Source organism: Chionomys nivalis, chromosome 8 (genome assembly GCF_950005125.1).
Source record: "Chionomys nivalis chromosome 8, mChiNiv1.1, whole genome shotgun sequence".
NCBI classification, from domain to species: Eukaryota; Metazoa; Chordata; class Mammalia; order Rodentia; family Cricetidae; genus Chionomys; species Chionomys nivalis.
In genome coordinates, this window is record NC_080093.1 from 82,464,374 (window position 1) to 82,480,704 (window position 16,331).

Genomic DNA, 16,331 nt, shown 5'->3' on the forward strand with positions numbered 1-16,331 from the left:
ATAATTTTAATTTTGGGGGGATGTTTTGATTTAGTTTACTAAGCAAGGATTTATTAAATAATTTAAGAATTATTTTCAAATGAGTTTCTAGTAACATTTTTAGTAAAAGTAAAATGTGCTTTTTTTCAAGACAGAATTTAAAACTAAATTATTCCAATAAAAAATGTAAGTAACAATATTTAGAGAGTTGTTTCTCATAACACATGCCTGTACATGTATGAACTTAAACACACATGTATACTGTTTTCTGTAAGAAAGGAAGCAACAATAAATTTGCATAGGATATAAAATATATTTTAGAGAAATATACACACAGAATGTATACAAACGCAAATTCCATATATTATCAGTTAAAGTTTTATTACTCAGTAATATATGGTGGACCAATTTACAAATGAGGGTGTGGTAGTAAAAGTGACAGAAAGGAACTCAATACTCAACATGTTTAATAAATAAAGTGTAGTGATTCATTAAATATGATACCTGCAGGATCAAAAACCCCAGTACTCAATAGATCTTTAACTACAGCCTTGTAGACAAACCAAATACCTTAGGTAGGCAGGAAACTCCAACATCACACTCTATAGGAACCACTATGGAAACTGACAGTTAACTATGCATCAAGTTGAATGGCTCCAAAATATTGTACGGTCTTCAAGAGTAATGAGAAATCAATTTGCCATTTTGGTATAATTTGGTTGCTTTGTATAATTTCAATAATTTTTCACAACTAGGGCACATAGCCACACTCTAATGAGGTTATGTAAACATTATAAATGTGGTCTGTTTTCTTAGTAAGGTATTTATATGCATTTGTATGGAATTATTTATTGAACAATTTATAGAGTTTTTATGTAAAAATTAAGCATGTATTCCCATAATTTACTTCATCTAAGAATCCAGTTTTCTGTGGAGCTCTAATATTACACACGGATGAGTCATCTATGTCGTGTTTTCTTGGAGCAGAAAGAAATTAACAAAAAAAAATATCAGTTTTTCAATAACCAGACACCTAAGGCTGTATACAAGACACCTAAGACACATATCTAAAGATAACCAATTATTTAGGCAATGTCTTTGATGGGACTGGTTTCATTTGATTTTGCATTAAGGCCCAAGATTATCTCCTTTCTCTTGGCTTTAATTAAAATGGTGCTCATTTTATAAAAGATAACATCAATATTAGGAAAATGTTTTTTTTTTTCCTGGCAAATCTATGCCATGTTTATAATAACTAAATATTTAACATTACTTATCCTGAGCAAAAATAAAAATAAGAACAGTTTTGACTAAAGAATGAAGTTCCTTCATTGTTAAACACCTTTAAAATTCAACCATGGAACAAAATCAGTAAGACTAGAATTTAGACTTCTGATGTCCACAGCAAACCTGAATACTTTAGGCAGAAGTAAAACACACAAGTAGATTGTACACAACAATAAAAAGCATCAGAAATTGATGCACCTGGATTTTGTTAAGTATAACAAAGGTCCTCAGTCCTTCATGGATGAAGCTGGGAGAACCACAGTGAACAGTGTACTGCCATGAGCAGAAATCACTCAGAAAAGCCACAATAAATTCCTTTTTGTATTAGGCAGAGGTTTGTTTTCTCGACCCCAGAACAAAGACATAAAAGATATATTTGGAAATACAAGATGAATCCTGTTTTCATAAAAAGCGTTATGGCCACTTCGAAAGCTGAAGTCTCTTGAATTTCCCATTTTAGCCTTCCCTCGCTATGAAAAATGAAGAGCTGACTGCCCAGCAAAACTGCATCATGACAAACTGTTTACACCCAGTGAAGGCTCGGAGGAAAGGCTCTGCAACACGTCAGCTGCAGCCAACTCTAGTTTGTGATGAAAGTGCTCAGGAGTGAGAACTGCCAGGGCAGCAAGGATTCTCTCACAGTATTAAGGCCTGTTCACATGGGAGCGGTCAGTTAAGAACCAGCGCAGTGAGCATTAGGCACAGGACCCCAGGCTTCTTCAGCACAAGCTTTCTTCTATTCAAACATTTGCTCTTCCTCTTCATCTGCTTCTTCAATGACCTGAATCTCATCTGCTTGAGGTAAGGAGGTACTCTCCACCTGCAGTTTGTTCCCCTCAGCTTTACGCCTTTCTTCTTCTTCTATGATTTCCTTCCATATCTTGTGGTTTTCAGTGAGGTGGTGCATTAGCTGACAAAATATTCGCCGCCTGCCTTTCCTTCTCTGTGGTTCTGTGAAATTGAAAACAGACATTTATATCAAAGTAAATAAAATTCAAACGCTCATTCAATAAATGCCTAAGAGTCTACTCTAGTCTAAGTAGTTATGAAAGCTCTAAGACTATAAATGTCAACAGTAAGAAAAAAATTATCCACACTATGGAGCTCACGTCCTAACAGAACAACACAAACAAAGCTCTGAGTGATAGTGGTTGTTCTAAATGGAAACTAACAGATGATATCCAGAGAATACTGGGTTGGAGGGAAGTATAGTGCTGAAATCAAAGATGAAAATCCTAACAATCCAAAGGTAAAATTCAAGTTTGTAATGTTTTAATGCAGTAAACTAAAAGTAATTACTAGTATTCTGGTGAATATTATTTATTTTGAAAAACCAGTCAACTAACCTCAAGTTGGCATAAGGTTATTCTCCGCTATACTATCCCTAAACACAAGGCATTTATTCTCAAGTGGGGAGAGCACTGCTAAAGAGCACTGGTTGGAGGACAGCACCTACAGACAAGTACCTCCAATAGATAAAAACACAACTCTCATTGTGTTATAGTTCTGATTCTTAGTATACTAGGAAAAAAGTGTCCAGTAGATGTAATTTAAATCTTACTTTAAAATAAACATGAAGTGACATTTCATTAAGTTTCAAAGACATTTTTTAAAAATTTTCCACTAATTGTCTTTTTCAGAAAAATATGTTGCTATGTGACTCATTCTTAATATCAAAACCTTGGTTCTTCTCTCAGAGCCAGGAGCTTATTTTTTGCTCCCCACTGTTTTGATTCATTGAAGTGGTGCTCCCCAGCTGTTCAGATGCTCCAAGAGAATGACATGAGGAGTCTAACTGCTAGGACTCACTTCAGAGATGATCAAATGAGCAGCTGCTGGAGGACAGCATCTTGAGAAATGCTGCTTTCATTAATTAAGAGTCCCCGTTGTGCTATAGAAGTAGCACATGGCAGTTATCCAAAGCATGACTACTGAATTTGAACACTCTGACAGAAGTTAACATATCTGTACCTAAGATGCAGAAATCTAAATCCAAATGAAAGAACATTTGTAGTTAATAGCATTAAAGAAAATATAGTTTCCTTTCATTCTTACTGGGATTTAGATTGTCCTCTGTTTCTTCATCATCTGAATCTAATTCTTCACCATCATCATCATCACTTTCTGTATCATCCTCCTCTTCTGCTTGTATCCACTGACCAGGCAGCAAGCCAGCAGCGTCATAGGAGTTGCACAGGGGGCCCACAATGTGAGTGATAAAAGATTCTTGGAGTTTTGCTAGTTGAGGAGAAGAACGATCCATAAAGGGACTAATAGGTAGACCAAGGGTTGCTTCTTCATCTCCCTGAGCATTTCAAAAAGAAAATTACATTTAACTACCAAAAATACAACAATTAAAGTTTACTGTTAAAATTATCTTGGGGTTTTTTCTTTTCTTTCTTTTTGATGCTTTGAGACAGGGTCTCTCTACGTATCTCAGGCTGTCTGGGACCTCACTCTGTAAATCAGGCTGGCCTTGAACTCACAGAGATCTGCCTGCCCCTACCTCCCAAATGCTGGGATTAAAGGTGTGCACTACCACACCCAGAATCTTGTGGTTTTAAAACCACAGTCCACATCAAAATAATCTTTACACAAAACACTAATGACTGTGATTATTGTTAGGATGGAGTATGGCTTGATAGGCACATGTTTAACGGGGTTCCTGAGACCTGCAACAACTACCAGCACAGGAAAATACGTTATTTTGTCTTTTCTCCATTTGAGAAATTTTAAACAAAACTGTATTCTGATATTCTGTTTATAGAAACTAGAATAACTGATATTCAGTTAACATGGAATATATATATATTTTTTAAAAATAAATACTAACAATTTTACTATCAACCTGCAACATTCTATATCAACAATTAATAGTTTATAACTAATATATTAAAGCTAAATTATTTGATTTGGAGTGACTATATTTACTTAATTTATGACTATATTTACTTATATTACTATATGTAATATATATGCAATATATCATATCACGTGATATATAATATGTAACACATTATATATTAATTTATGACCATAAAATCATATTATATAATATTAAGTACTATATGTAATATAATATATTCTATATAACATATTAATATATGACTGTATTTACTTATATTACTATATTTTTGGCTATATTTACTTAATGACTATATTTACTTAATTTAAGATTATAATGTAATTTGCACATTTCTATTCCCAGTCTCAATAACAGGTTACACAGTATGGTATTATATAACTCTAAGTGTAGGTAAAAGACATTGTACCTTTTATAATACAGCATGGGGTCAGTATGCATGATCAGACAGACTCAGTTTCATTACTCCTACTTTCTTACACACAGAAGCTCTAGCTGTATAAATATCTTCAATATTCATGGCTATTAGGGTCAAGGACTCCAAAGAAATAGAGGTATAAGTGGGTGGTATTTGATATTTTCAAGATAATGAAACTTGAAGCTTGCAGGAAAATCAGCTTTCACCTACATTATGGGGAACCCACCCCCACTTGCAAACAGCACAGATTCTGCAAAAGGGTAAAAATCTTTTAAAGTCAAGATTTTAAAAGATATAAAAAAATAGCACGTTTATAATTCAAGTCTTTGAAAACAACTCAGTATCTACTTTGAACTCACTTCTATCCTTTATTTTCTGTCAGGTTTTGTCCCATGGATGCTTCCAAGGCAAAGACAGTCTTTCTATAACAGACTTGAAAGTGTCTTTAGATGGTTAAATATGTTCTGAGAAGACTATAAAATAACTTAAAACTACTTCATTTGGTCCTTCCCCAATCCCTGCCAGAAGTCATCAACCGTGAAGAGTTACACTATATTTCAGCATCTTTATCAGTTTTTAAGAACTCTCTTCAATAGAGTCCTGTCTGGACTGTTTCTTTGGGGGGAGGGTTGTTATAGAAGCCTTCAATGCCTTTCATTCTCAGTTTTCTGGACACTGGGACTTTGACCATGTTCCTATGAGTAGATAGGCAACACAAATTGGACTTGGTGGGGTTTTTTGTTTGTTTTGTTTGTGGAGTGGCATAAGGTGGGAGGGTAACTTGGGAGGAATGAGAAGTGAGTGTAATCAGAATGTATTGTACAAAATTCTCAAATAATTAATAAAAATATTATTTTGAGGGGGAAAACTACTTCATTTGGAAATCAACTGTTAAGTTATAGATTCTCAGTTCGAAAATGACCTTGGAAACTGTAGTCTATCCTTATCTATTCGGCCAAGAGTACAATCATCTCATTCCAGGCAAGTAATAAGCTATATATTTTTGTTTGCTACTATAATGTTAGCAGTAAAGGATAGAGAAATGGCTCAGTTGTTAAAAGCACCAGCTGCTCTTTCAGAGGACCTGAGTTCAAGTGTCAGCATCCACATGGCAGCTCACAACTATCTGTAACTCCAATTCCACTGGATCTTAAGCCCTTTTCTGGCCTCTACAGGCACCAGGCACACACATGATGCGCTGACATACATGCAGGCGAAATATCCAAACACATAAAATAAAATTAAAAAAAATATTATCAGCAAAGGTAGAGTTGAGAAACCACAAAGAGCCAGGGTACACTCAACGTTTAATTCTTTCAGGACAACTGGTACACTTCAGTAGCAACTGAAGCCCCCAAAGGTGCTTTCTTCATATGGCAGATCTTCAAAGTCCCACCAATCTCATATTTCATCTTACCTGTTCATAAAATTCATTCACGATGCCTTCTGTCCATCTCAAATGTAGATCCCGAGCTTTTGCTGGGCCGTTTATGTCTGCGAGTTTGATGCACACCTGGCAGACTAAGAGGCGGTCGTTTTCATTGGTCCATTCTATACCGTTACTATTTACATCATTGGCCTGTTGTGTACAAAAGAGAACTGTTTCAGGTTCTGAGTCACAAGGAGTTTCCAATTACCATAAAATTGTTTCCTGTCCAAAGAACAGGAAGAAATTTCAGGAAATGCTTCCTTAAAATCAGAATCTGCTGTAACGTGGGCCTACGTGGTAAAATGTCCCACTGAAATAGTATTAAGATTTGGTTTCAAAGACAGTATAACTTTTTATTAAAAGATAAGCTTTGGTTTCATTATTTGTAATTATCACAGAGAATAATGTATGTATGTGTATTAAATATATGTACACGTGAATCTATAAATCATAAGAATTGTAACTATTCCTACCTTAAAGAAAGGCCACTTAAAAGAGTTAAGGAAAAATCAGTTCTAGCTTTGCCATGCAGATACAGTTCAAAAACACAAGTCTTAGAAAAAAAACTCCAGCTGGTCAGCAGTGGCACATGCCTTTAAATCTTAGCACTTGGGGGAAACAGAGGCAGGCGGATCTCAGTGAGTTTGAGGCCAACCTGGACTACAGAGTGAGTTCCAGGACAGCCGGGAATGTTACATAGAGTAACTTTGTCTCAAAAATCAAAAGAAGCCGGGTGGTGGTGGCGCACGCCTTTAATCCCAGCACTTGGGAGGCAGAGGCAGGCGGATCTCTGTGAGTTCGAGACCAGCCTGGTCTACAAGAGCTAGTTCCAGGACAGGCTCCAAAACCACAGAGAAACCCTGTCTCGAAACACCAAAAAAAAAAAAAAAAAAAAAAAAAAAAAAAATCAAAAGAAATAAAACAAAAGAAAGAAAAAGAAATACTCCATGGTCTAAAGCTTAACTCACAAGGATATTAATTCAGCATTTTACCTATTCAAATCCATTTCTTCCTCTATAAAGAAGTGATGGAGATGGTAATTTTGTCAAATACTGCCACAAGGATGAATAAACAGAGAGCCTGGCTGATAATAAAGGCTAAGTAAATATTAATTAACATTGTTTAAGTAGCTGAAATTATCATTATTAGATAGGCAAATTTAGTATGCTTTTTATTTCCTCTTGGAAATAAAAATTGAGGAATCAGCAGTTTCCTGCTAGAGAACAATAGAGGGGCAGGGCATAATTCTTTCAAGAAAGTAAAGCAATGGTCCTCAACTTTTTCTGCTTCATGGAACTCACTGCCACTATCACTGTTGTCAGAGCAGTTTAGTGATTCCAGTTAGCACAGGGAGTATGAATTCTCTGAGGGGGGCGCTGTGAGTTGATCTTCCTCAATCCACAGCACAGTGACTACACACACATGGCAGTTTGGGGATGAGGAAATCCTTGTCAAACAGTAGAAAAGAGAAACTGCCCTTCAGCCAGGTCAGCAGTAGAAAATTCCTAATACAAAGAAGGCTTATTAGAAATACAACTTTAATTTCATAAAATGTCTCACTTGGTACTGAGTAAACTCAACTTCTGTTATAAAAACTTTGGATATAATTAATTGGTTTGTTAATTTTTTTAAAAAAACCTACAATAAAATTCATCTATTTGTCAAAAGAAAGCATAACAAACACAGTATTTTAAGACATAGTGCTATAATAATAAAAACTCTCTATATCTGTTATTTATTCTTCATGTGTAATGTAATTCCAACTTAATATTAAAAACCACCTTTCATCTATAACATTAACAACAACAATTTCCCTTTTCAAAATCAGGCACTACTTTACATAACAAACCTTGGCATTGAATTCAGCAAGGAAATCAAAATGTTTCTTGAGATCTGTGGCAAGGATTGCTTCTATGACTAAAAAACGAAAGCGTTTGAATTCCACATGATCAAGGTTAAGCAAAAAATTGTATTCTGGCCGAGAAAGATACAGATTCCAAGCTGATGCAGCATGATGATTTTCTAGAACAGATCTGTCATTGTATAAAACTGCCTAAAAAGAATAAAAAAAAATGAGAAAAGCATCTTACACATAGGAACTTTAATAACTCAATGTCAAAAAACAGGTCAGAAGAGTGAGTACCTACCACAAACGAAATGTGTTACCAGGATGTTAATATCTATGATGAAAGGTTGTAGTGGTTTTACAAATAAGTAGAATGAAGTGCAATGAAGCTAAGGACACATTTCCTTCTGATGTCAGATCTAAACTAAAAGACTGTTCTCAAATATTCTGCAATATCATGCTTCCTCCCAAGTGATAGAAAAGTGCTTTTGAAGTAAACATTCAATTTGTAAAGCTTTTGATAATAAATCCATTGGGATATAAAACAGGGTTAGGGTACAGCTCTATTCTGTAGCCAACACAGAGTTAACTAAAGGGGAAGAAGTGGTCCAGGATAAGCCAGCGACCCCTGTGTCTGAGGGTGTAATCTGCATTCCCTTCCTGACACAGTTTCTAAGTAGTGAGAAATAAGTATAAAATAGGTAAGACCACAAATATCCTGGTTTCAACAGTATGAGCTTGCTTTCCCCTACCCTCACAACAGTGGAAAAAATACATTCATAACCAGTAGAATATCGAATTTCTAAAGGTTCTACCATCTCTAAAAACTAAAACATTTTAAAAACTACTAAAGCAGTAATTATTATTATTTTTTTAAAAAAGCCATGTCAAGTTATGTTAAAGGTCAGGGATTAAGAAATAGAAACAAAACTCTGTTTGTGTTTTTCTGGTCCTTACTGCCTAATCGGAAAGGAAGACACAAAAACAGAGGGAACAGTACCATGTGAGACATACGTGAGCATGATTCCTATACCTGATATTTGAACATCAATGCCTAGATGTAAGCATACCTGCATGGTCATGTGATCATGTTACACAATGGAATGATCTAAGCTGTTATGACCCACATAAAATCCTCCCATCAATCTTCAGAGACTTCTAAGCATCATAAATCCCCCTAAAAAGACTTTACTCCAAAGACTCCATAAGGGGACAACTTAACAGTGTTGAAAATTTCATGCTTAATTTAATGAAGATCGATAAGCTATCAAAATAGTTCCATCATATCAGAAAGAAGTAATGAAACTCCCAGGTAATTAAAACACACACTATTCATGGATCCGTAAAATGGCTCAGCAGGTACAGTGTTAAATACACAAGCCTCATGATCTAGTTCAATCCCTGGAGCGCACAGTTAGAAATCCCCTGAAATTTGTCCTCTATCCCCCACATGCACCCCCCCCACACACATACACACAGTAACATTTTAACACACTGTTCAAGTATTTTCTGAAGTTAGTTAGCTGGCTTTAAAATCTCTCAGAGTCAGGGCAGTAAAATAAAAGTAAGTTTCCAGTTCCTTTACTATGCAAACTGTTCTTGGAAATTACTAAAGAGAAATAAAATGGAAGCAAAAACCAGAATCAGGAACAGAATCTATACATAATCTCCATACTAGAAACTTCAAATACACGGGGACACTAAGAACAGGCTGAGGAAAGACCACGTCACCTGTTACTATGAGAATGAATTGTGCTGTAAAGAGCCAAGTCTCTGACTGGGGAGGAACTCTGGAGGTGTGAATGGGGTCTGTTTCCTAGCTAAGTGGCACCTACTACACTTCTGTATGGAGAACTGTTTAGTCTGAGTACTGAGACCCATATTAATAACTCATTCTGTCCAGGCAGCTTCCTCCTACCTGGAGGTAAATTCAAGACTTAGGTCACTAAGCATGCCCTTGGAAAGGACCATTGTATGCCAGTCTCCTGCCTTTTCACATGCTGTTTGCACTGACACAAGAGTTTTGCTTCACTACAGACTCCTCACCACAGGTCCAAAAGCAATGCGACCACTGACCTTGTAAACTGCAAATATGTATCCCTGGGTAGGTAATTTCTCCCAAATAACACTTACAAAGCAAACAAATATCAATAATCACATTTAAAGTTATCAGAATCTGACTATAGAAAACATGAGCCATGAATTAAGTCTCAATAGAGAAATAAATTATATGCTCCTCCTAACCCATCTCTCTATATCTATCTATCTATCTATCTATCTATCTATCTATCTATCCATCCATCCATCCATCCATCCATCCATCCATCCATCCATCTATATGTGTGTGTGTGTGTGTGTGTGTGTGTGTGTAACACACACACCTACATCACTCAACTTTATATTAAAAGAATTTATCCCCTACATTTAAAACCATTGGTCTGCTTGCTTGAAGAAGATAGGTAAAAAGATAAACAGAAAATGGCTACAAATGATGAAAGGTAAGAACTAAAGTTAAAACAGAATGCTAACATGAAGACAGAAAATTCCTCAGAAGCAGTAACAAGTTCCTATGTAAGGCATATGGTTAGAAACACACATACAACATTGCAGCAATCTCCTACACCAACATCTCAAATCACATTAAATTCTTCGAAAGGCCGTATGTTTAGTTCCAAGACCTCATGTTTAAAGTTATTGCCGTACATTGTTCATGTTGGGAGTTTATACTACTTGATTTAAACTGTGACATGACCCAAACAGAATTTGATACTTTATCAGCTATTTTTCTTCCGTACAAAATATTACACCAAAATAAATTAGTATAGATCTTTTTTATCACATTTGTATGTGCATATCTGTGTATGTGGGTTTGGGGACACATATGCATGCCATGGCACATGTTTGGAGGCCAGGTTGTGGCATTGTTTCTCTTTTCCTATCGGATGGGTGGGCACTTCAGAGATCAAACTCAGGTTGTCACGCTTGGTGGGAGATGCCTTTATCTGGTAAGGCATCTCGCCAGCCCAAGGAAAAATTCTCAGTACACTAATAAATTTATAGATAAAAGATTGAAGGTCACATTGTCAAGACAAATATTAGGAGAGAGATGGGAAAAAGATAACCCTGAGTGATATCTTTGGCTATTTTAACTTTAGCTATACCATGGACCAAGTGAGAAGGAAAAAGAGTCAGCCAGAGTTTTACTGATTTGATAAAAGACAAAAATATTCCTATTAAGATTTTGAATTAATGAAACTTGGAGTTATTTTATAAACTATTTTTTATAGCTGAAAAAACTGATTTTTCCAAATTCCTTTCGCATTCATCATCATGTGTTTTCATGAATTAATTACAATGAAGAGTCTAATGGTAACTAGACTCACAGGAAGGATTGACTACAGAGAGATTTGCAATGAGAAATACAAATTCTCAGAATTATTCTTGAGCTTCTAAAAATTTCTTTCCCACCTGAGGTGCATTTGTCGCCACTAGAAACGCATTTGTTCTTCCTGGGTGATCATAATCGTGCATGGCAGCTGCCACATACAAAGCCATCAGTTCTAAAGCAGGAATGTTTGAAGACAGGCAGCCATAACTTTCATCTGGAATAGAGCAACTCTTCGAAGAAATGTAAGCAATCTGTCCTGAACCAAGTCTACCATCGGAATCTGTATGACAAGAAGCAGCAAACCAGCATTAGGGTGTAACTTCCTGACAATTATGCTAAGGATGGAATTCCCCAAATCAGTACTAATTTGCTGAACTTAAATAGATGCGGGCGACTTAAAGAACCTACTCTTCCCATTGTTTATCTTGCAGGCCATTAGAGAATTCTGGTGCAGGATGATGCTTTCTTGCTCAGGCTAATTAATTTGTAGAAACTCTAAATCTTCTAAACATTTATTTTTAAGGGCTAAATATAGTAGTCATACAGAATCCTAGCACCAAGAAGGGGAAGTAGACACAAGGTCCCACCCCTAACCAAGAAGACCAAGCAATTGATACTTCCTGGAAAAAGGAAAATCATTTTTCTCCAGTGGCGTGTCAGTGGCTGTATATCAATCACCCTTGAGGGCAGGCCCCATGCCCAAAGGTAGCTAACTAACACAAAACAGATTCTACATTTTGTTTTTGTGTGTGTGTGTGTGTTGTTTTGCTATTTTTTGTCTAATTTTCTTTTTTAAAGTTTTTTATTTTATTTTTTGTTTTTGTTTTCCCAATTTTTTTGAGAGGAGGTGAGGAGGACCTAGGAGAATTAGAGGAGGGGAAAGAATATGATCAAAATATATTGAATGAAAAAATTAACAAAACTTTTAAATATAAATAATAGACATAGAAAAGGATCTAACAGGACAAAGCCTGCAAATAAAATTTGATTATAAAAACAATATAACATGTAGAAATTTAATATATCACTACACTAAGCTCCTCAACACAGACACTGCTTTTCAACTCTCATCCTCAAAAATTATTCCATATGCTGCCTTAATTACAATTTCTTTCCTTTCTTTTCCCTCCCACGGAGTTCTTTACAATGGAACACAACACAATGTTCATGAAACGGCCTGAGACACTGAGAGCTGCTCAGGGAGCAGAAACAGCACGTTCTCCCTCAGAGTGCTTCCAGTTCAGCACCTCACCTGCTGCTCCTTTTGTTTATTAGCCAAACCTACATGTTCAGACTAACATTTCTGCAAAAGCATTCGAATAAATTACAAAATATAAAAGACACAGTAGAGAGCACATAAAACCAAAGATAAAAGTTATGAGACATCCTTGGTTGTCTTCGTCAGAAATAATGCCTTGTCAAAGTCTAAATGACTTCTTAATCATAATTTGAGTCAATATTTGTTATCACAATATTTTAACATGACTTTAATACATTAATGATAATTTTAAAATATTTATTATTTTCATACTGTTTGTTTTAACTATATACTGAGTTTTAGAAAACTGTATTCTAACACTTCTAAAAACAATTGTAAAAACAAAATGAATATATGGACATGGATTATGTAGTAAGCAAACTGCTACTAAAAAGACTCTAATTATTAATATCAAGTCAATATCTTGAACATTTTCTTGTATTATATCCATTATAGGTTCCCTCTTAAGTTTTAAAAATCAAATGGCAAAATATATCCCTATTAAACTAAAAAATTAGTTAAGAATTGTAATGCCTATACATGCCAGCACTTGGGCGTTCAGGGACCATCTTTGGTATATAGATACTGTGTTAATATGAAAAATAAACAACAAAAATGTAAAAAGCAAAATGAAATAAAAATTCAGTAATTGCCTAGAGCTCATACATATACCTTACTCCTACTATCTTTGTTGTTGTATTCGTAAGCTTACTGAATGATAACTGGGGTAGGCGGGGGGGGGGCATGACAGACGACACACATGACTGATAATGATCACGGGAAGACAGCACTTCATCCAGTTGATTACTGAAAACTGTCACAGTAAATATTGTTAGGTAATTATCTTTGTCAAGTTTCTCCAAAAATTAGGTGTGTGAGTGTGTGTGTGTGTTGTGCACGTGCATGTGTGCGTGCATGCATGTCTATGTGTGTGTATGTAAATAGAGAAGTGATGGTTTGAAAGAAAATGACTGCCAAAGGGGGGGGTGGTACTATTAGGAGATGGTATGGACTTGTTGAAGGAAGTGTGTCACAATGGGGGTGGGTTTTGAGGTCTCTTTTTCTCCAGCTTCCCTCAGTGTGACAAGTCAGTTGATTTTCTGTTGCCTGCAAAATGTAGCACTCTCAGCTCCAGCACAATGTGTGCCTGCACACAACCATGTTCCCCATTACGATGATAATGGACTGAACCTCTGAAACTATAAGCAAGCCACCCCAATTAAATGTTTTCTTCACAACAGTTGCAGTGGTCATGGTGTCTCTTCACAGTAAAAGTAAACTCTAACTAAGACACCACAAAGCTAATATCCATCATTCAGTGCCCACTGAGTTCTATACACAAACCCCTAGAACTCCTTCTGGACAAATTTTTAATCTTTTTCTTTCTAAAGCTGTTAGCCACTGACTAAAAATGAGTACAGATCCTTTCCTTTAAAGTCTCTCTTTCTAGACCAAGTGTACAAGACTTCTTGCTTAACACACTTTTCATTGGTAAATTTTAACTTTTCCCATTATCCAGTCAGCAGGTTCACTTGTCTGAGCCTATAAAGCTCTGCTCATCTACTTTCAGAAGGCGCAGACTAAGATCCACCAGTAAGCCTGGCCTTTTGGTCCTCCTTCAGTTAGCTGGTACCAGAAACTTTCTCAGGAAGTCATAAGTATGGATAAAGGAAGCCGATCATCAGTGGGCACTAAGTACAATATGTTGTAACTTAGTTCCCATGCTCAGTTTTCAAAATGCACCAGAATACAATAAGAATCTAGGAACTATTACCAAAAGGAGAATAGCTATCTGAGGAAGATAGCTTGATTTTCAGTGGTCTACAGAGGCTCCAGAAAGGACAGCTATTTGTAAAAAATACCATAAGCACTGATGGATTGGTCTGAAATGCAACTTACACAAGTGGAAAACTTTTCATATGGTTTTCATACTCTGGGTAGCACATAAAATCCACAGCTTTAGTGTTAAAGTATTGTGACATGTGGGGTGTGTGTGTGTGTGTATGTGTGAAGATTTAGTATTCAGATGTACTTAAGTTTGCCATCAGAACTCAAAAGATCCCTATAGGTACAGATTTTCAAATTCATCAACTGTCCATCATTTTGCTGCGAAAATCTCAGTAGGTGTTTAGAGCCCCTAACTCCCTAGATCCCTTGAAGCTGAACTATGAGCCATCCAACAGGAGTGTTGCAAATAAACCTGGGTTCGCTGGAAGAACTGCAAGTGCTCTTAACTTCTGAGCTATCGCTCCAGCACCCACTCATTACTTATTATTAGTCAATAGGCGCTACTCAGCATTATCTCACCAATGTAACCGACAGGAATAAAATAGACTACAGAATGTGCAAACTTTGTATCCATACAAACTCTACTCTGGTACATGTAGCTTACTAGAGTATTTCACTCTTTTGTAAGTTCAAATAAGAGATAAAGGCACTTTTTAATACATGGAGTTTATTTAAACAATGATATTTATGATGAAAGACAGTATTAAGTTTTTGGAACTTAAATTGCAATGTTTGTGAATATTTTTAAGTATCACTTAAATGCTTCCTTTGGTTTGGTATTACTGTGTATTTTAAGCATATATAGTAGACCTGAAACAAAAATTATCAAAATATCCAATGGTTATTATTAATAATAACATTAAAATAATAATGGTTATATTGGTAGAATGGGAAAAAGAACATGTTGCATATAGTAGTTCTGGATCATAATCTAGTTTAATCAGGTTAAAATTTTTGTCATGTAAAACATTGTAACTTATACAATCTTTTATGTGTACCAAAGTTTACTTAAAGAAAAACTTTAGAGATTAAAGACTACTACATAAGACAGCTTGATTTATTTTTTCTAATTAAGTAATTAAAGATTTGTAGGAATAAGTACCTGCTTTGGTTTCTGCTTCATGATTATCGTTGCTCTGCTGTAAGCCAGGAATTGGTCGTGTTGTCAGATACCAAACAGCATGTAGGACATCTGTGGCGTGTATACGATTATGATCTGAAATTACCAAAATACTTTATTATAGAATCATACTGATTAGGTTTGGCATAAGATGTTTGAAAAGTGAGAAAAATTCTAGTTATACTATATTCCAATGAGTAAGACATATTAAAGGAATTTCCCATAATTGTATTTTGTTTTATTTTTAAGATATCTCAGTATATTAAAAATGTTTTGTTTTTTTTTTTTTTTTTAAAAAAAATGAGTGTTTTCAGATAAAATACAAAGACACATTAAAAGTCCAAAGAACAGAAAGGGAAGGCACAAATTATTGAGATTTCTATTTCGTGGTTTTTATAACATATGGTATCTGGATTATGGAGACATGATATAGAAAAGTTTTAGGAACAGGAAAGATGGCCCAGTGGGTAAGAGCACTTCATGTAATCATCAAGATCTGAGTTCAGATCCCAGGCCCCAAGTGAAAAGGTGGGCATAACTGTATGTGAACTATAATCCCAGTACTTTGGTGAGGGTGGGGCGGCTAAGAAGAGAGGATTGTGAGAGTTTGCCTGTTCTCCAGTAAGAGACCCTGTCTGAAAGGCAGGGACACAGAGGATACCCAAAGTCATCCTCTAGTCTCTTTGTGCGCACACAGGCAGTTCACACACACAGAAAGATAGTTTTCTCACTGAACAGTTATATAGTCTGCATACCTATTTTTTTTGCCAAAAACTGAGAAATAATCATCTCTTACGTTTCCTATAAAGATTAAATGAAAATTAAAGATTGAGTACTTCACTTTAAACTATTAAGCAGTATTATTAATTATGCTAATTTAGGAAAAATTTACTAATCTGTTCATATGAAGATAACTATAAAAAGGTCTAATACATAAAGATATACACATTTCCTA

At 35.5% G+C, this 16,331-nt stretch overlaps 1 protein-coding gene across 1 annotated transcript in view; it reads right to left on the minus strand.

The window, feature by feature from the left end:
* Window positions 1-283: 283 nt before the first annotated feature.
* The window catches only part of Pde3b (phosphodiesterase 3B), a 134,446-nt gene continuing 118,398 nt past the window's right edge, over window positions 284-16,331 (minus strand). The window contains exons 11-16 of the mRNA XM_057778002.1: window positions 15,359-15,472; window positions 11,291-11,490; window positions 7,826-8,029; window positions 5,965-6,126; window positions 3,322-3,571; window positions 284-2,217 (exon numbers count right to left, since the gene is read on the minus strand). Of these exons, the coding sequence (XP_057633985.1) occupies window positions 2,003-2,217; window positions 3,322-3,571; window positions 5,965-6,126; window positions 7,826-8,029; window positions 11,291-11,490; window positions 15,359-15,472 (1,145 nt within the window). The 3' untranslated portion in view covers window positions 284-2,002. The remainder of the gene's footprint in view (window positions 2,218-3,321; window positions 3,572-5,964; window positions 6,127-7,825; window positions 8,030-11,290; window positions 11,491-15,358; window positions 15,473-16,331) is intronic.